The following is a 20,002-nucleotide window of genomic DNA, read 5'->3' as shown; positions in this document are numbered from 1 at the left end:
TATCCAGATTTTAAATGATAGCTATAGGCTTATTGTGTTCTAGTCTATCCCTCTCATATGCGTAAATATTGCTGCACACATTGCTTTCAAAGAGTATCGTTTACGTGGCATCACCTTCAGTTTCAATCAAAGTTGAAAACGAAATGCTTCTTCTAACTGTATTTCTACTAACAGAATTTGAACTGAGTTGTCCATAATAGAGCAGAAATCATTTGGGCCTCCCTCCTGCACTAAGCATGAATGGTTTGGTCGTCAGGAAATGTTCAGGAAAAAGCAGCATTTTGTAATACAGCAGTTTTAAATTGTATTTTCGGAATCAAACATTGGTTGAACCTGGTTTTGATTGTTTCTATATGAGTTTTTAATTTGGATGTATGTACACTTTACACTGAGCAAAGATCCATAAAAACCGTTTTGTTTTGGGTTAAGGATCTTCTAGCAATATTCTTTCCACAGGGCCTCTTGTGACTGAAATCCTGTTTTAAAAACACTAAATTTTCCTTTTGAAACTAATTAAATATCTAAAAACTATTTCCTTTGTCAAAAAATCTAAAAGGTTTTATTTCCTATTAAAAGTTAAAATTAGAAGAAGGACGTTCCAGACTAAAAGTGCACTCATATTAAACCATTAGGACCCCTGCTCATCTCCTCGTTAAAAGAATAATAAGCAGCAGAAGATGTGTGGTGAAGCAGGAGGGCCGCTCCACTGTATATATTAACGCAGGTATCAGCAGCGGCCAGCTCTCCCTCTCTCCACGCTGCGGTGTCTGCAGCGGCAGCGGCAGCGGCAGCAGCTATCTGCCGCTCTGCAGCCACGCAGCCCGTCCCCTGAGCATTGGCCAGCGGGCGATAATATCTCAAAGGGAGTGGTTATCGCCACACATTATATTATAATCATTAGTGATCCTAGCCCTTTCACCCCGACTGCAGAATAAGCGCGCAGTACCATTAATCTGAACTGGGGAAACTGCTTTACAGGCTGCTTCCCAGAGCCAGCATGGGGGCTCATTTCTCTGGGATTCTGTTTGGAGCATTAGGGGGGCTGATTTTGTGTGTGTGTGTGTGTGTGTGTGTGTGTGTGTGTGTGTGTGTGTGTGTGTGTGTGTGTGTGTGTGTGTGTGTGTGTGTGTGTTTTCATTCACAGGGAAGGTGGAGGGCTCACCTGGATCAGGCAGCTAAATGTTCAACCTAATCTGTCAGAAATATGATCGCATTTTTGTGATTTATTTGACTGGTTTTACAGGTTGTAAGACGAAATCTAAAAACCTTTCTGTAATGGAAAATTGAAGCTTCAAAAACAGTCACTGAAGATGGTTTAAGCACAGAAGAAGATCATACTTATATTTTTTGTAATAAATGTATAAGAATAGGAATATTTTCTTTTACACTTGCACATTAGTATAACATATATTGAACGAAACCAACTGAGGGTTATTCCCTGTCAAATTTAATTTAAAACGGAAATAATAAAATAATATATCCATATATTTGAGTGCGTGAGTCCACTTTTAGCTTTATTTTCTAATTATGGTATCATTGAAAAGAAGCTAACTGGGAAAGCGTGGAGATTATGTTGCCTTCTGGTGTTTTTCTCCTGACATTACACAGCAATGAATAGAATTTAAAGAAATATTAGTTCGCCAACTATGCTCTTTCTTTCGCCAGGCTGAATTCGCCCCCTAGAGGGCTGAACGGGACTCTGGTGGTGTTGGTGGCCTTGTTTCTGGATGACCTCAGAGTCTCATGCAGGTTGCACACCCTAAAGCCCCCAAATTCACTGAATCATATGATCTCCTTGAGAAAACACACTGACAGTGAAGAAGACAGAGGTGGTCATAGCTGTGGATGGTTTAGGAGGACATCCTCTGAAAACCGGCGCTTGTGTGTGTGTGTGTGTGTGTGTGTGTGTGTGTGTGTGTGTGTGTGTGTGTGTGTGTGAGTGTGTGTGTGTGTGTGTGTGTGTGTGTGTGTGTGTGTGTGTGTGTGTGTGTGTGTGTGTGTGTGTGTGGATTCAGTGGGGGGTTGACTGACTGAGAAGGGACAGCTGTAGGGAGATGATCTATAAATCCCATTGGATTTCTCTCAGCACAGGCCGGGACCGGAGTTGGAAAGTCTGGAAAATGTTTGCGTAGAGTTGCTGTTGGCTCAATAATCCACGTCGAGTTCACATCGGCATATGTTTGGCTGCTGATCTACAGGAGGGGGTGGGAGGGGGGGGGGACTCAGCACAACCCCAGCCAGTCGATTGTGGGACTGTGCGTGCTTTGCGTTTGTGGGTTATAACATCACAGACTCTGAATTTCACTAAATATGTCATGTGTGCTTTATGAGGCCTTTTTCTGCTGCGCGAGCACCGCGCGCCGGGACGGATGGGTGGATAGAGGAGGGATGGAGGGAGGGTCGGATTTCGGTCCTGGGAGTGCGTGATAATGCGGTGAGGAATGATTGACAGACTGGGCAGAGCTGGGGCGGAAAACACCTCCTCCCGGCCACGTCCTCTAGCAGCTCGTACTCTAAATCACACTGAATATTATGGTCAACTTTTGAGCTTTTTACGCGTTTGGCACTGTAAAGTTTGTAAATAATATTAGAACAAAGCACAGTTATGCATTGCTTAAACACATTTCTCCATCTGTGAGTATTTAGTAAAAAATAGAATTAAAACGTTGCATTGTTATGTGATGCAGGGTTTTGTTCTTGGCTAAAGAAGTAGGTTTTTTTTAAATGGTGACTATATTTAAGTGTTTGTCATTTCAAAGAACGTATTTTTTTTCCTTGTTATTTGCATCGAATTGCGCGTGCAGTCTGCATGGACTCTAATGTACTTACAATAAGATCAAATATAATTCCACAAAAATAATTTATCTTTTTTTATGATTGCTTTTCATCTTTATCTCGAAAATTAGCACATTTTTCAGCTCTACACTGAATTATTATTATTTTTTCCTATTCCATCTCCTGAGGTTTTCTACTCTGGAATAGAAATGAAAAATTATCTAAATAATATTAACTGAGCAGCTTCACAGAAACGGGCTGTTTATTCCTCAAATAAACACATTCAGAATGATCAATGTGGCTTATTGTGAATTATGAATGTCATCGCCTGTTTGCAATATTCCCTTGTAAAAAAAAAAGATTTGAAAAGAAAAAAAGGGGGGGGGGCGGGGGTCCTGCAAAAGCAGAGCAGAGCACTGGACCGGTACCCCTCCCTCCGTGGACGTCCAACCCCCCCATCTCCTCTTCCTCCTCCCCGGTTCACTCGGTTGATCAAAGCTCCAGTCGAGGGTGATATTTCTCTCTCTGTTACCGGAGTCACGGTTCGTCCCCCGGCTGCCTGTCCGGCTGTAGAGCCTCACAGCCCCGCCACCTAACGCTGTTTCTCTCTTACATTTTGAACACCTTTCCTTTCCCTCCCCATCTAATCACCTGCCCGATTCAGTCTTTATCCCAGAGTCCTCTCCTTCCACGAGCTGTGCCCCTCGCGCATTGTTGTGATGACATTGTGTCTCTTAACTGGAGGAGAGAGGGGAGACAAATAAACGTGTCATGATTAGAATTAATGATTGCATGCATCTTCACAGCCTCATTCATTATCTCAGATTAATTATCTCGCAGTGTACCAGTTCACTTGTCTGCACTTCATAAACCTCAAATCTCCTGGGCTGCTTTACAGCACTGTGGCCTGATAGTGAAATATCCCCTTTCTTAAACGTGCTAGCATGGCCTTTTGAGTCTAAAATTAGACTTAAGGTTAAGTAAATGCCTGTAAAAAAAAATATGAAATGAGATAAAAATGAAGATTGTCTTGCTGGGTACCTGGAAAAGATAGCTTTCAGATTAATTTGGCTATTTAGATTTTTATTTTTAGCTGTGTTATCACATGTTTTTAACCTCCTGTACAGGCCTGCTGAAAGGCCTGTTGTCATGAAATCTACCTCCAATTATTCTCACGTACAAGCCTCACTAAAATAAAAAATAATACATTAAGTGTATTCAACTTAGGCACATATGCAGCCCCACAAATTCCAATTCACAACTTGTGCCAGCATCAGAATAAAAAAAAGAGAGTGAGAATAAAATCTATTGCTAGTGAGGGATTACAGTGGTAAGGTTAAAACCATTTTTGCATTTAATAGTGTCTTTGCCTGGAGGGGAGCTGAGATATTTTTAAGCCTATAGCCCATATTTTGATTTCCTTCTATTCGTGGATTAATCTGCCTCTGTGAGCTTGCTTTTTCTCTCTCTGGTTTATTCTAAATCAGGCGGAGATTATCCCCACTGACAGACTATCAAGGCATCTTCTACACATGCAAACAACAACAACTTTTCTTGTTTACATGCTGCATTTACAAGTTTGTGTGGAGGTTGAGAATGTAAGACCTACACCATGCAGGGTTTCTGAGGTATTTGTTTTAATTCTTCTGCAGGTTTCTAGTGCAGAACGAATAACGTTTAGCTTTGTGGTCCACCAGAAACGCCATATTCCCGGTACTGATTGCACTTCCATGCACAATTATGGACCGCCCAGTTGTCATGGAGCTCAATGACCCCTCTCTGCCTGTCTCTCTGATGGAAACGTAACCAGATGCTCGGCAGAATGCGCTCTGAGGCGCCGTCCACAAACAGACTGGGAAAACCGATAAAGAAGGGAGAAAAGAGAAGAAGAGTGGAGCAAAGAAAGAGGGGAATGCTGGGATGAAGAGGGGCTGAAGCGAATACTTAAAAAAATAGAGTGTGCGTCTTTTTTTTCTTTTTATAACCTTATCTCTTTTTCTTCAGCCAGTTACACATGCCCCGTTGAAGAGGAGCTCCCCAGACGCTGGGAGGCAGCTGGACGGGGACTGGCGGTGTTTTGCATGAGAAGCAGCCCATATGCATGAGGATGCTGCCGGCCTATTGGTAGAGAATAAATGGGTGTCCCTGGGTCGCCTTTTCTGCGAAAAGTGAGCTGCTACTAATGACGAACAAACAAACTCATAACTGCTTATAAATCTGCGAATTACGTACTAAATTTACATTATTTAAACTATCTCTTACCCAGCCAAAATTGGACATCACTCTTATAAGAACTACTTTTAAACTATAGTTGGCAGCCTTGGATATTTCCAACTTTACCCTCCCTCCTAACTAGACAAAAAAGAAAACCATCTCAGATGTGTTAGTGTCACCAACACGAAAGACTTGACCGATCTCTGTGATGGGAAATGACTGATAATCCAGCGGGCTGTGATGCTCATGGTGTTATTTACTCAAGGTGGACTTGAAGTGGATTGGATCTCCCTAATGAATTGTCCGAGGTGTCTGGGCCGCGAGCTCCTGACGGGCTGAGCTGCACGAGCTGTCAACTTTAGAGCCTCTCAGTCTTTCACTTCGACGCTTCCTCTCCATCACGCCAAAGAGAGAACTGGCTGCTAAAATGCGCCGCTGCTAATGCGCAAAGAAACACGATAAAAGTAAATGAGAACATGGCTGTGACTCTATCCACAGAACCCTGAATCAGATCTTGACAGAGAAGTTCTGCACCTTCCGGCTGTGTAATCAAACATTTAAGCTCAAGAGATGATGCATTCAAGTGCAAAGCAGGTAGAAGATAAAATATTTGAGCTGCTTTATTGATGATAAAAGCCTCAGGTTACTCTCAAATTACTAAAACAAACATGCCAAAGTTGTGCGTAATTTTCTGGCGCAGAGTAACTACATGAATAAACAGGGAGCATGGCATGCACTATGCGCCTGCAGCTCCTTTTTTTCCTGAAGACGCCGCTGTATCTACCTGCTCAGATTCCTCCTTCATGCCCCCCTCATGCCCAGCAGACAATTTGCTCAGCAGCTGAGAAGTGGCGTCTCTCCCTTCGCGCTGCTCGCCCTCTGCCGCCGCTGCTTCCTCCAAACAGATTCACTAACATATGACAGTTTGCAGGGAAATTCTTGACAATTGGTGTCTTGAGTGTGTGGCATAAATAGCAGGCAGAGCCCTCGCTGGGTTATGATGGGGCGGCTTGATGGTTGCTGGCATGGCGCGGCGCTGATTGGTCCGGCCGCGGCCTGACGTCAGGAGGCTGGGAATAAGGCTGGGCTGGAGCTTTAGGAGCAAGACAGTGTTACTGGAGACCCAGCTCATCCCAGCAAACACAACGTACTGGAGACTGAGGGCATCCCAGCATTCACACTGACTACTACAGGACCCGCCAGCGCATCCCAGCATACCCCCGCCAGCACGAGCTTAACATCCAGGATCACCGGACTGAGCGCGAGGGGAAACACTTTTTTGTTTTATCTTTTTGGGTGTGTTATTTTGTTTCTTGCTGGCTTTTAAGCATTGGATACGCTGCCATGTCAAAGTACACTGAATTATTTATAGGCGTGCGTGTCTTGTTGTGTGACAGCTCTGCCCTGAAAGCTTTTTATTAGACGCCTCTTCCAGCCCTGACTGGCACACACGACGCTTCTCTCAGCCGATGCGCCGGGACAACCAAGCTGGCTCCGGTCTCCTCGCCTGAGCTAATCTGCAGCTTCTTTTGCTAAATTCTACATTTTGGTTTAGCCTCGGATCGAATAAAGGACTGGTTATTTTCCTCCCTTGGCTTCTCAACCTGAGTGAAAGGACGCGGCCGTATCCCTCCCTGCCTCTTCCTTTTGTGGACGCTGATTCTTTTTACGCATGCAGGGAGAAATCTGTGGTGACACCTGATCGACTGGCTTCTCCGCGCACATTGACCCGGGAGCTCCAGGCGAATCAGGGAGAGGAGAAAGCAGATACACGGTCAATGCTCGGACTGTGCTGTTGATTTTGTTTGTGTGTGTGAGCGCTCTTCATTTGTGGGGTTTGTTGCCCAGCCAAAGCCATGGTCCACTGTGCCGGCTGCGAGAGGCCTATCCTGGACCGTTTTCTGCTAAACGTGCTGGACAGAGCCTGGCACGTCAAGTGTGTGCAGTGCTGCGAGTGCAAGTGTAATCTGACAGAGAAATGTTTTTCTCGAGAAGGGAGACTTTACTGCAAAAATGATTTCTTTAGGTAAGCTCGAGGAAAGTGACAGAAAAACTCCAGACCAGTGTTTTTGTTTGTGAATGTGTCAGGTGTAATATCAGGAGCTGGACTAAGGAAACAGCAGCCAAATATGAACAGATGCCTTTGAGAAATAACGAAATAATCCTAAATAAATTAAAATGTGACACAAACAGATTTTTAAAAAAAATGTGCGTAAGGGAAAAAGTGGAAACTTTAAATTACATCTCAAAAAATAGATTTTTGATTTAACTGCAGGCAAATTTGGTTAATACCAAATCTTATGTTATATATTTTTTTTTTATCTTGACAAAGGTCAAAGTAATTCCTAAAAGATCACACCCATTCTCTTGTCTTTAAAACACATTTTTATAGAGGTAAACCAACAAATATTTGAAATTAATTCCAAAAGAAATAAGCACATCTGTTGACTGCACACACATTGTAAGTATTTAAAATGAACGCATATTCTCCCTTTTATTTATCTTTCCTCTTAATAAGTGGATAAATCGACCTGTCCGTGCCTGCAGGCGTGAATGAGCACTCAAAGGCGATAAGCTTTGATTAGGAGCGAGTAATTAAAAGCTTGTTAATTTGGATTCTTATGCAAAACAACAACAAAAGAGGGGCAGCAACATTAAACGCGTGTGCACTCGCTCACAGCGGGGGGAGAGGAGAGGAAAGGGGGAGTTGTTAGGAAATCGAGGAAATCACACTTGGGGTGTTTGTTTTATTTTTTTTTACGGCGTGCAGCAGCCGGGGAGCGCTCAGGATCAAACCCCGGCCAGAGGAGCCGCTGGCCCGGTGTGTTTGCTCAGTCCGGCTGAGGAGGACGTGATAAGTGGATTTGAATAGTAAACTAGTTGAAAAGATCAAGTCCGCAGACAATGCAATCACAGACGTGCAGTCAACAAGCAGTGCACACCACTCAATACACATGGTTTAACGAGAAGTCAATGGCAGAGCTGTAATTTATTATTCCAAAGCAGACTGCTGTGTGAGAGCGTTAATGGGACCTGGATATTTACTGGATTTGTAAACTAGATCCCACTTCATGTTAACGTTTAATAGTGGACACAAAAAAACTCAGAAATACAGCACATAAATATGATGGTAAAATAAAATATCTTCACTTCGGCGATGTTTCTTTTTAAAGTTGTGCAGTTGCTTCTTACGGTAGAAAATAATTGTCTTATTTTAAAATAACTTTTTTCAGATTAGAAAGAATGTTTATCATTAGTAAAAATTTAAAATTTGAGAAGTATCATATTGTCACACATCGTTTTTTTTTCTAAAAATGTTAAACAGATTTTAGTTGCAAAAAAAACCAAACTATTATTATTATTTTACCCAAAATGTTAGTTTGGATTAAAAGTGAGGGTTTATTCTGAAGAATATAAATATAGTAAAATACAAAAAACAATGCTAAAATACTTCTCTACCTCTTACATAGAAGGAGTTGTCTTTCTTCTTTAAATATTAGTATCTTTAATCCATTGCTTATTGTCTCGCTTTTTACGTTATAATTGAGGTTTGTACTTAATTTTAAAAGAGTTATGCTTGAACTTGGTCTTATTCCCTGTTATAAAGAGACAAACAATGGTTCAAAAAAGATTCGTCATGTTTACTAGAAATATGTATTTGTTGTTGTAAAACAGAGTAATCAGCTTTTTAAGCGTTGATCTCTATCTGGATTCTGCACAATAAGCGTTAACACCAACCCTGATTATAATAATAATTAAGAAATGTTGATATTTGTGACACATAGCCATCTCTCTAATAACCCTTTCTTCTTCTTCTTCTTCTTCTTCTCCTCCTGCAGGCGGTTCGGCACTAAATGTGGCGGTTGTTCGCAGGGCATCTCACCGAACGACCTGGTCCGGAGGGCCCGGAGCAAAGTGTTTCACCTCAACTGCTTTACGTGCATGATGTGCAATAAGCAGCTCTCCACCGGAGAGGAGCTCTACATCATAGACGAGAACAAGTTCGTTTGCAAAGACGATTACCTAAACAACGCCAGTGTGAAAGACAGCAACCTCCTCTCAGGTACGCTGGCTGTGTGTGTGTGTGTGTGTGTGTGTGTGTGTGTGTGTGTGTGTAGCCTATGTGTGTGTTTGTGAGTGCAAGGCGGATAAATTGTGATGGATGTGGTGTGTGCAGCCCCGCAGAGGCTTCATCATTTCCATGACCAGGACTTAGACTGCTTTCAGAGACAAAAAAAAAAAAAAACACAGTCAATGCTGTTCCCACATGTAGGCTGTGATATTTCCACCTCAAGCCTCTTATGCTTATTTTCTATTTACCCTTAGTTTATGAATCACTTCAAAATGATATTTTCTGGGTGTGTGATTGAATTATGCTGAATATTTTGTTCAACAATCTGGCATGTTTGATTAAAGTACGTTTATAAAAATGAAAAAAATCACATCTCATTAGAGGTCAAAGCATCAGATGCATTTTATTAGTAAAAATGACATGTCATTCTATCTTATATCTTTATTATTTGATGTTAATATTTATGATTAAAAAAACACTAAAAAGCATCGTTTTATGAACCAAAAATTAGATTAATATTTCATGATGAAATTGTTTAATGTTGAGGGTTTGCATCACTGACTCCTTGACATCACTGCTGATATGATTGCCTGTTTTGGTCTATTGTATCTCTTTTCGCTGCAGTATGTCAGAACTGTTTTTCTGATTAATCTCCACATGTGATTCCTGCAGTTACGGCATGCAGTGACCCCAGCTTATCGCCGGACTCTCAAGACCAGCTCCAGGACGACGTGGTTCTGAAGGACACGGAGATCGCCGCCCTGTCCGACAAAGAGACGGTGAATAACGAGAACGACGACCAGAACCTCGGGGGGAAGCGGCGCGGCCCGCGGACCACCATCAAGGCCAAGCAGCTCGAGACGCTGAAGGCGGCGTTCGCTGCGACCCCCAAACCCACCAGACACATCAGGGAGCAGCTGGCCCAGGAGACCGGCCTCAACATGAGGGTCATCCAGGTAAGGCAACATCACAATGTCCAAGCTGCGGTTTTGAGAGCTCCATGTGGACTATCATTCTTACTTTGAACATAAATTCATCCATTAAACGTCAGATAAAGACACAGCTAGTTTATCAGAGAATCAACTAAATTATAATGATATGTCTCTGATTTCGGTTCAGTCAAAATGGGGGTCTTCTTGTCCTGTCAGATCTGTTCTGAAATATTATGGAAACAATAGTCAGGGGCAACCCAAAGGTGTAGGAGGTGGGCTCGCGCCTTTTCTGTTTTATAGGGTGTTACGCAGCCATTAAAAGGTGTGATGTAACAGCTTCTATTTTATGGAAAAATGTCCCTGCCAGGCTGCCATGACCGTGTAGGCCCCGCTCATCCCATCAGAGAGGCTCCACCTCCCACCTCACCTCCCCCCTCTCACATCCTTCACCCCTCTTTAAAGAAGGCCTCTTCCCTTCAAACCCGCGTGCTCACATTGAATTCATTAAGCCAAAGATTGGCCGACGCACGAGGTTGATTTGGAAACGGGTAATTTATATGGGTATTTTTGATTCTTGGCGCTCGCGACGGGGCAAATTCGCCAACTGGCGCCGGGCTGCTGGGAGCACTGGGAGTCCTGGCACAGCGCTGCCATCACGTTTTGCGACCACATTTAGCCATGCTGAGCGCTTTTTTAGCCAAGTGGAAAGACCCAAAGCTGTTTCAGGGGTCTTCAGACTGTCAGCTCAGACCTGAACTACAGCAGGGCCGCCTCCAGTAACACAAACAGATTATTATTATTATTATTATTATTATTATTATTATTATTATTATTATTATTATTATTATTATTAGGATTATTTTATATACCGAACTATATTATGAAATTATTGTAAATATGACAAATTAAACTAACATACAGTATAATTTTGAAATCAAACAGACTCCACGTCCACAAAAAAATAGTCTTAGAAATCACTAGACAGAAGCGCTTTTCTGCATTTATTATTTCACTAACAGGTTTCCATAAATGGGATTATTTTCATCATAAAGTGGATGAGGCTGCGGGGCAGATCAAAAGGTAAAAAAGGTTTAGCATTGCAGATTAATGGCGATAAAGTGAAAGTGTTGGAGCAGGGGTATCTAATATGTATGAGCGCGAGGGAAAAGGGAAGAGCGTAATTAAAGGAAGCCGGCCTATAGATTAGGAAATGATAACCTCCAAGAGCCCGGTAATATATCGGTAACAACCCTCCTATTAAGTATTAATTGGAGATTTTAAGCCCCCGCTGCTGCAGCCTTCAGCCGGAGTAAATGGAGGGTTAAAAGATCATTAGGGAGGTTAGATGGGACTCTCGCTCCTGTAACGATAATTGGCCGCAGTCCTCTCCACCGGCGCACAGCCTTGCGGATTTAACGCACCGGCTCATCACGCACGCAGCAAAACACACACACAGAGGTCGGTTATTTACTCTAATAAGAAGCCAATGTTTCCAGGTGCCAAGGTAAATATCACACCTAATTACATGAGCTTTTGTGCGAGGGATAATTTACACAGTGAGGTTTAGTTGAATATTCCGAAAATAATCCAAAGCGTGCCTTTTTATGTTCGTTTGTCAGCATTTCTTTCTCTGCTCCATCACCTCCATTTCTCCCTCTCCTCCCATCTCCCTTCACTGAATATTGACGTGCTATCAAAATGGCGTCAGCAGCATGTTTGCAGACTGACATGAGGTGACCCGTATATAAATATATATGTGTGTGTGTGTGTGTGTGTGTGTGTGTTTGTTTTCAGGTTTGGTTTCAGAACCGACGTTCCAAAGAGAGGCGCATGAAGCAGCTGAGCGCGCTAGGCGCACGGAGACACGCGTTTTTCCGGAGCCCAAGGCGGATGAGGACGCTGGTGGACCGGCTGGAGCCCGGGGAGCTGATCCCCAACGGGCCCTTCTCTTACTACGGAGGTATGCGAACAGTTTGGCCTATTTTGTTCTTTTATCTAACATTAAATATCTGTTTTTATTATTTTGCCATTTAACAACATTTATTTTATGCTAGACATTTTATTTAGACTATCATATGTGTATTAACTCTGTACCTTTCATTGGGAAATAAATAAATGCCCTTCATTGTTCTCTTTCATTTTATCTAAAGGCCTATACAGTCTGCTTAATCGAGTCAGTTTAACGTTGCATGGGGCTTTTTATAGGTTTTTGTAGAAATGGAAAAATATTTTATTAAAAGCAGTCTTGCACTCCTCCTTTATAAACTTTTTACAGCAAGAAAAAAATCGTGCATGCTAGTTTAGGACGCCAAATAAAAGTAAAAAATATCTGAAAAAATAAAAACCGAATCCACAAAGATTATCTTCCCTCTGCTCAGCATATTGCGAGTTCGGACATTGAGGATAAAGTTCTTTATTTTATTTTTTTTAAATCAATTTTAAAGTCTCATATTGAGTTCGGTGTACCACAGTCTGTAGACTTTTGGAAAGCAGTGAGTTGGGTTTAAGTGAAGTTACTTTACACATCAGTGATTTGATATAGAACTCTTCCTTTTAAATGTCTGATCGTTTTCAGAGACTTTTGTCCTCCCTGCTGAAGCAAAAACTCTTTGAATAATATTCTGCTGAGTTAAAAAAAAACTCAGTCTCAGTAGGTAGAATCGCTGATGAAATGGCCCCATTTTAATTAATTTTGTGGCCACGTTGTTCTCCCCACCCAATTGCAGTTTTGATTTAAGTGTAACGTGCTCTGTGACTAATGTAGTAAGGCGAGGGTCTCTCCCCCCTCTCATACAAATCAAGCTATGTATATTCAATGAATTCCTCAACGTCTCCAGAATTATTCCTGCACCCCCATTGTTCTCACTTAATTTTTTTTTTCTTGGATCTGCAGATTATCAAAGTGAGTACTATGGCCCGGGAGGAAACTACGACTTCTTCCCTCAGGGGCCTCCGTCGTCGCAGGCCCAGACCCCGGTCGATCTCCCCTTCGTGCCCTCCTCAGGCCCCACAGGCACCCCACTCGGAGGTATGGACCACCCCCTGCCAGGCCACCACCCCTCCAGCGAGGTGCAGCGCTTCTCCGATATCATGTCCCACCACCCGGGGGACTCTCCCAGCCCAGAGCCCGGCATCCCGGGGCCCCTCCACGGTATCTCCTCTGAAGTGTTCGGCCCCAGTCCACCTTTTACCTCACTGTCTCTGAACGGCAGCGGATACAACAACCACCTGTCCCACCCGCCCTCGGAAATGAACGAGGGCACCGTGTGGTAGCTTTCAGAGAGAGCGGACTCTGCTGGAGAGAGATTCAGTAACGGAGGGTGAGGTTTGGAGGTGTTGGGGGGCTTGGGGTCGAAAAACATGGGCATGGAAATCGACAGGCATCAGTATTTTTTGGGGTGTTTACATATTTATTTATTTATTATTTGATTTGTTGATCTTTTCTGTGGGAAAAGGGATAAAAAAATATGTTTTAAACATTGTCCTCGGTATTGTGTTTGGGTGTTTGAATCGCTTCTTTTTGCCCCCACCCACCCTGGACTTTAAATAAAATAAATAACTGGGCAAGACTGCTGAAGTGGCACCGTTTCACCCCCCTTCTTTGGGCCCCTGGGGCACCCTGTCACCCCTCCTGACTCCTGTCGGTGGCCCGGCACAGCGACCAAACCCCTAACACTCACTGGTGGGGTGTAAACTACCATTCTGAGATCTCCTGTAGTACGTCCTGAACATGAAAACATCCTTAGCTACTGTCAAAGACTTGGAAAGCTTTACAGAAAGAAGAAGGGGGCCGAGGATCGGCGGTGTGCTGACCCGGCACTGTAGGAAAGCTGAGCGGAGTTCAAACTGCGTTTGAGGCGCTCAACTCGTCCCTATTTATTCAGAAGCTCCTCAGACCTCTTTGCCTCTTGAGGCTCTGCCATATTGACACTTAACCTTTTTGACACTATATTTCTGAAGGCCAGAGGAAATGACAATGTTTCCTCCTTCCTACTGGACTTTTCCTATTATTTTTTTTCTTGTCTTGGTTTCAGAATGTCCACCAAATCTGAAGAAGGCCGCCTTCAAAAGGCAAACAGTAAAAACCCTCTACGGATTGCAAACCCTTTATTTAAAAATGGAAATGAACTTGAAATGTTGAAATGAAGTCTACCTTCTAAAAATCTTCTACCGGGGTTCTAAATGGGACTTAGAACAGTCAACTGTTTACGTGATCTATTTAATTCAGGAGTCCAGAAGTCTCGAAAACCATGTTTTAGAACCTCTCGATCCATATAAAAATGTTCCAAGCAACCAACCAAACTTTTGTATTGATTTCATTTATATTGTATGGAGATAAAAAAAAAAACACATTTGCTGGGTTTGTGGTTCACTGTGCTAGTTTGTACAAGATGTTGTTTACAAAAAAAGCTGAAAAAAAAGAATAAAAACATAAGTAAAGTAGACATTTGCCAAACTAAAAAAAAAAGAATAGCACAAATCCTGTTCAAGTGCTTTGCACCATCATCTGCAGAACGTGTTGAGACGAAATGTACGTGTTCAAAGGAGTAATTGACTTCTTAATTTTTTAGTCTGCTGAAAATACATTCATAAAATTGTTAATATGACATACTTAGACAGGTTTTATTTTTGTGTCTTCAAAGGAGAAAAATCCCAACTATTAAAAATTGATGGTCAAATATGCGGCGAGTAGCTGCTACATCTCTTTGAATATCAAGCCCTCATGGTATGTCTTTTATTGTTCCAATAAACCGAAGCTTATGTGACCTCCAGTGCATATTAGACCATTCACTGTATAAATCCAACATGTTGACAAAAATGTGTTTCTAATAAAACTAGAAAATATACTTATGAATTTATAACATATTTTCTTTGGGATCAAATTATTTTACAGTATACTGATACATTACAGTGTGACATATATATCACACTGTGCTGCTACATCACAGGGCCCTTTATGAAGCGTTTATCAGGCCGCCGTCACTCATATCATAATGAACGCTTTTTGCCTACACGGTTAATTCTCCTTTCATGTGGAGTAATTGGCCTTTGCAGACAAGGTGACTGGTAAACATTTGTTAATTCTGATTAATTTGATTCAGAAACAGTGGCTGCAATTGAAACTCTAGCCTTGAAAAAAGAAACATTTTAAGCTCCATGCAGAGTCGAAGAAATGTGAAGTGACATCATGATTTTTGGGGTGCAAATCTTAGACTGTCAAAAACGTGTTTCCTGTTTTTCCTGCACGATGTAGCGCTGAACTAGAAGAATTCATAGACAAATGGAATTAGGGTTTAAATCATTTTCAACTTTTCTCCTGGTTTTATGTGGACCAGCTTGCTGCAGTCGTCACAAGAGGGAGTGCATTTTCACTTATGCTACTTCCTTCCCCAGAAAACCACTCTCTGCTCTGGCCTCACAATCTGCTGTACTGTTACTCGAGGTCGTCGACTAATCATAAGCAGTTAGCTGTGCAACTGTGAAGGACAATGATGAAATTGGCGTGACCGCGGCTCTCCTGCTTGTTATGCTTTTATTAGCCCGCTCCGACATTATTATTATTCCCTGCAGCTTACTGTTCTCGCCGTGCGGTCTGAAAGCTGGGAGGGACTTCTTCTAACTTATTTCAGCCAACGGAGTTGTAATCATAATCAAGAAAGCCCAAACAGGGAGGCATGATCTTTTTGCAGGAGAATTATTCATACTTGTAGGGGAAGGAGTCGGGCGGTGGGATTGTGGTGTGAATCCGGGGGAACCTTTATCTCCCATGCCCGGCATGTGCAGTTAGGGCTGTACGCAATCCCAGTCTCTCCCCCTGCCTCCAGACTGTAATCCACCATGAATTAATCATGGTCTTGAGAGTTAACCAAGCTTGGGGAGGTGGGGTGGAAGGTGGGGGTGGAGGGTCTGTGGAAGGATATAGGTCTCTGTTGAGCCGCTGGGCTTAGCCCCCCCTGTGGTAACACCGTGCACTGGCGACTGACCGCCCCCGGGGGCCACGGCTCTTTAAATTCAAATCTCCTATTGATCGCTCATCAGCTGTTGGTGCAAACTGACCTTGTAGTCTAACGCCTGCGAAATAAAACAAGCCTAAACAGCACTGAATGGGTTTAAATGACATTTTAAATCTCTGAGTCAGGACGTTTGAATAGCCCACACACCCGCTGGGATCCAAAATACGTGTACTGTATGTGCATGTGTGTTATCGGGGGAGGGGGGAGTGTACAAAATGGTTTACTTTAGGGTACAACAGGGGCCAAAATATTGAGCCAATAGGAAGATCAGGCCCAGCAGGCAAACATTGAGATACTTGCGTTCAAACTGAGAGGGTTTTTTTAGAGCCCCTCTCCATATGAGAGGCATTTGGCTGCTAGCTTTAAATGCAGAGTGGCTCAGCTGGAAGTGCACCCTCTCCTCACAGCGAACGTAGCATAAGCACACAAACACATGGCGCCGGTCCTCGCCTCTCCTCAAACAAACAACACATGTTGGGGGAAGCCAATTTCTTGGCCAGGAATGAGAAAACGCTGTTAATCAATGGAGCGGGCTGGTTGATCGCTGAGCCACATTTCCCCGGCTCAATACTCAGCGAGTGGGTGATACACAGACATGTAGCCGGCTGATAAGCGGACCTCTGCTGACGAGCTGTTTGTTTTGCCACCTCACTACTCTTTACATTTCCTCCTCCTCCTTTCAAAGACCAAACACAGAGGGGATGTTCATCTCTTAAGACCACTTCTTTTGCTCTGTAAGTAAAAAGAATCATTTTCTTGCAAATAATTGATAAAGATAGACCAAGAAAACCTTCCTCTTCTCTGAGACCCTAACTTCTCTTTTAAAGACAAAAAGAAAAACCTCTGCTACAGAGAAGGGGATGCATTTTTGCCCTTTGTCTCTTTTTTGTTGAATAAACAGAAGAAGAAAAGCAAGTCTGATTATCTATGGTCACACTGGCTGAACTGACAAAAACAAAATCCCAGGTTGAACAAAAAAAATGGAAATGAAAAGAATCCTCTGATGCAGGCGGAGTTGAGATAAAAGTGCTTCCTGCAAAGATGGAATTTGTTGTTTTATTTCAGGCGAACTGTCTCCAATACCTGACTGCAGTGGCGATTCTAGAGTCTCTTGGGGCCCTAGGCAAAAAACAATTGGGGGACTGTCCAACCAGTGTTTAGCAGGGCAATGAGAGTGAGTGCTGTCAGATGGGGCCCCCTTGGGGAGGTCTCCTACCGTCATTGCAAAATTTGCACATTTTCGGCCACTGCTTTGGGGCCCCCTACTGGTCTGGGCCTGCCTGCCTTGCCTGTTGACAAGCAGCACCTCTGCCTGACTGACCAGGAGATAAAATACAATAAGTAAATTTAATATCATCCTGCAGCTTATAAAATAAAATAATTTTCAGAGTGCCACGGATTCTTGATTTCTTTTCAGTGTTGAAAATCTGACTAAAAATCTGAAAGATAATAAAAAAATATATCTGTTTTTGAGGAAGACAGCACTAGCAGTAGATTAAATAATCTCTGCTCCCTTACCTGTTGGATGTGCTGAAACTAACTTCAGACGATCACAGCTGCCATCTTCAGAGAACCCAGAGAGGGCGAGAAAGAGAGAGAGAGAGGTGTCTCCTCAATAGTAAGTACTTATGATGTTGTGTTTGTAAGAAGTGCAGCCAGTTGGTGTCTCCTCTCAACTGCAGCCACAAAAGGGAATCACAAATAAATGTTTCCATTTTTATAATACAATAAGCAGCTTATCGTAGTGTTCGAGTTTGTACAAAATAAAGTAAAGTTGAAAGTACAATCCAAATAGTTTGATAAAATGACTCCTCTCCCTGTGTATACTGTCATTTTGTCTGCAGGCAGCTTGTGCTTTAATGGTGTTGAGAATGTTTATTATTTAAACATTTAACAACTTAACTAATCAATTCAACAAATGGCCAACCGTTGTCCCTGTATAGAATCAAATCCAACTGAACTGTGTTTTTGGTGCAAAACAATTAACATACAAGCAGACTAAAAAAAGGAAGAACGGTCAACAACAGCAAATCAACAGCTTTTCTTTTTTTGACATTTTTTGGGCCTTTTGCTCCTACTAGATGGGACAGCTGAAGAGAGACAGTAAGTGTTGGGTGGAGAGAGAGAGGGGGATGACGTGCAGCAAAGAGCGGAAGTCGGATTTGAGCCCCATCCCCGGTGTATCCAAAAGATCTGTTTTTATATAGATTTGTGCAAGCTGTTGCCAAGGGAGAGTGCTAAAGTTCACACAATGAAATATAGAAACAATGATGAAATGTGCAGAGAATTGTTGTGCCAAAATTTGACTATTACAACAAAAGTTACTTGTATAAGATATTAAATGCCATTTACTTAGAAATACATTCAACTAACATACTGTACAGTTCAGCCAGTTAGCTTTGATGACCCTTCAGGTAGACAGGTGTGGATATCAAATTGTATTAGTACCAATAATAATATAATAAAAAAGTTTCATACCTAACAGAGGTCTTTCTTTGCCCCAAGTTTTCCAGTTAGCTTTATTTCCACTCGGTTGTACCTTTACCTGATACATAAATGACTTCCTATATTGAGTTTATTTCTGCCTTAGGTGTAGTTTGCCCCTGAGAAAATGTGCATAAATGTACCTCTAATTTGCTATTCAGAGTAAGTATAAAAGTGAATGTTTTTACTCATAATTGGAATGTAACCCATTGTAGGACAATTTACATAAAGAAATTGGCCATGTAACAAACAATGCGCTCACCGTGGGAGGAAAGTATACTCGTTTAGCAAAGTGAAAAGTACTAATTTCCCCCTGGAGGATGTCCTGATGGTATGTGAGGTCTGTAGGTTGGCCTGATTAGCACAGAGCATGGAGTGTGTCTACACCATCTGACCCACTGAGTGATATTCATTTGTCATTCACATATTGGAGACCAACTGCTGTGTTTTTTGCTCAGGGCAAGGCTTTTCTCGATGAGTTGTTTGTGTATGATTGCACTGGCAATTTCCCATTGTGATATTGCATGGAATACACACTTAAGAGAAAAATCTGTTTACAATTCACACAAGCTGCTTGTTGAGTTGCTGTGTTTCCTCTCGTAAATAGGTTGTTTCATCGCTGATTGGAAATGAATTTTGACAAAAATAGGTTCTAAAGAGTGTCTCCGTTATTGTGTGAAGTAGTCGCACGCTTTAAAACAACAGGAAACCTTCCCTTTCTTCATGCACTAAGAGACGTTATGGAAACATACTGAGATGAGCTTATTTTTGGATTTCTTCAGCAGAACAGTTTGAGTCTCATTTTATAAAACTTCTAACAGTTACTGCAATCTCTTATCCTGTTAGGGAATAATTCATTCTCCAATCACCTGCTCCTACCTGTCCAATCTCAGTATTATAGGCCCCCAGTTTACATTTCTTTTCTTAGCCTCAATAACATCATGAAGAAGTTCTGTAGCTATGCTGGCTTTGCTTTTTTACACTGAACCAAACAACGCTGGCATGCACCATGTTTGTGAATAAGCAAGATATACTTTTTTACTTTATGGGACGGGACTCCGTAGCTTCCTGAAATCTGGACTATGAAGAACTTATTACTATTACTTTCACTGTGCCTTTGCAATACTCGTCACCTCCCTCTACCCCCTGCATGAGTTGAGTCACTGAGGGCGCACTCACACTAGCAAAGTTGTCCCCTGCCGTGGTTAAGGGACTAACCGGGCCTGAACATGGTTACATCTTGTTCATGACTTTGTAATACAACACATGAATGTCTTGTGGTTGTATGAAGCATGCTTAGTTTACAAGACAGGTGGACTCCAGGAAAAAAAAGGGACGCGCTGTCGGGTCCGAGTCCACAAATCGGGAACAACACAGAGAACAAGACAGCTACTTTACTGACTTTGTGGCTTATTTTGAGTCACTTTAGTCGGATACAGCACGAACACTACGGGGATTTCTCCATAATGAAGGCTGTCAACGTTGTATACCTGCCTGCTTGTGCTCGTGCA

At 42.4% G+C, this 20,002-nt stretch overlaps 1 protein-coding gene and 1 long non-coding RNA gene across 2 annotated transcripts; one reads left to right on the top strand and one right to left on the bottom strand.

Annotated features, from left to right (window-relative positions):
- Positions 1 to 1,331: 1,331 nt before the first annotated feature.
- Positions 1,332 to 5,971, bottom strand: LOC132980141 (uncharacterized). Its single transcript, XR_009674141.1, has 3 exons — positions 5,774 to 5,971; positions 5,250 to 5,427; positions 1,332 to 3,513 (listed from the first exon to the last, which is right to left on the bottom strand). It is a non-coding gene; the product is annotated as an uncharacterized LOC132980141 (long non-coding RNA).
- Positions 5,972 to 6,117: 146 nt separating this feature from the next.
- lhx1a (LIM homeobox 1a) lies at positions 6,118 to 14,857 on the top strand. Its single transcript, XM_061046083.1, has 5 exons — positions 6,118 to 7,015; positions 8,829 to 9,052; positions 9,734 to 10,017; positions 11,788 to 11,953; positions 12,887 to 14,857. Exons 1-5 carry the CDS (start codon positions 6,846 to 6,848, stop codon positions 13,264 to 13,266), a joined length of 1,224 nt encoding a protein of 407 aa, XP_060902066.1. The 5' UTR covers positions 6,118 to 6,845; the 3' UTR covers positions 13,267 to 14,857.
- The last annotated feature ends 5,145 nt before the right edge of the window (positions 14,858 to 20,002 follow it).

The sequence above is a fragment of the Labrus mixtus genome, chromosome 9 (genome assembly GCF_963584025.1).
Source record: "Labrus mixtus chromosome 9, fLabMix1.1, whole genome shotgun sequence".
NCBI lineage: Eukaryota > Metazoa > Chordata > Actinopteri > Labriformes > Labridae > Labrus > Labrus mixtus.
Note: the sequence above shows the minus strand (reverse complement) of the source record. Positions and strands in the feature narration are given on the sequence as shown.

Coding starts and splice junctions, on each gene's coding strand:
- lhx1a (XM_061046083.1), top strand. CDS start 6,846: ATGGTCCACTGTGCCGGCTGCGAGAGGCCTATCCTGGACCGTTTTCTG. Junction 7,016..8,828: donor TGCAAAAATGATTTCTTTAG/GTAAGCTCGAGG, acceptor CTCCTCCTGCAG/GCGGTTCGGCACTAAATGTG. Junction 9,053..9,733: donor AGACAGCAACCTCCTCTCAG/GTACGCTGGCTG, acceptor TGATTCCTGCAG/TTACGGCATGCAGTGACCCC.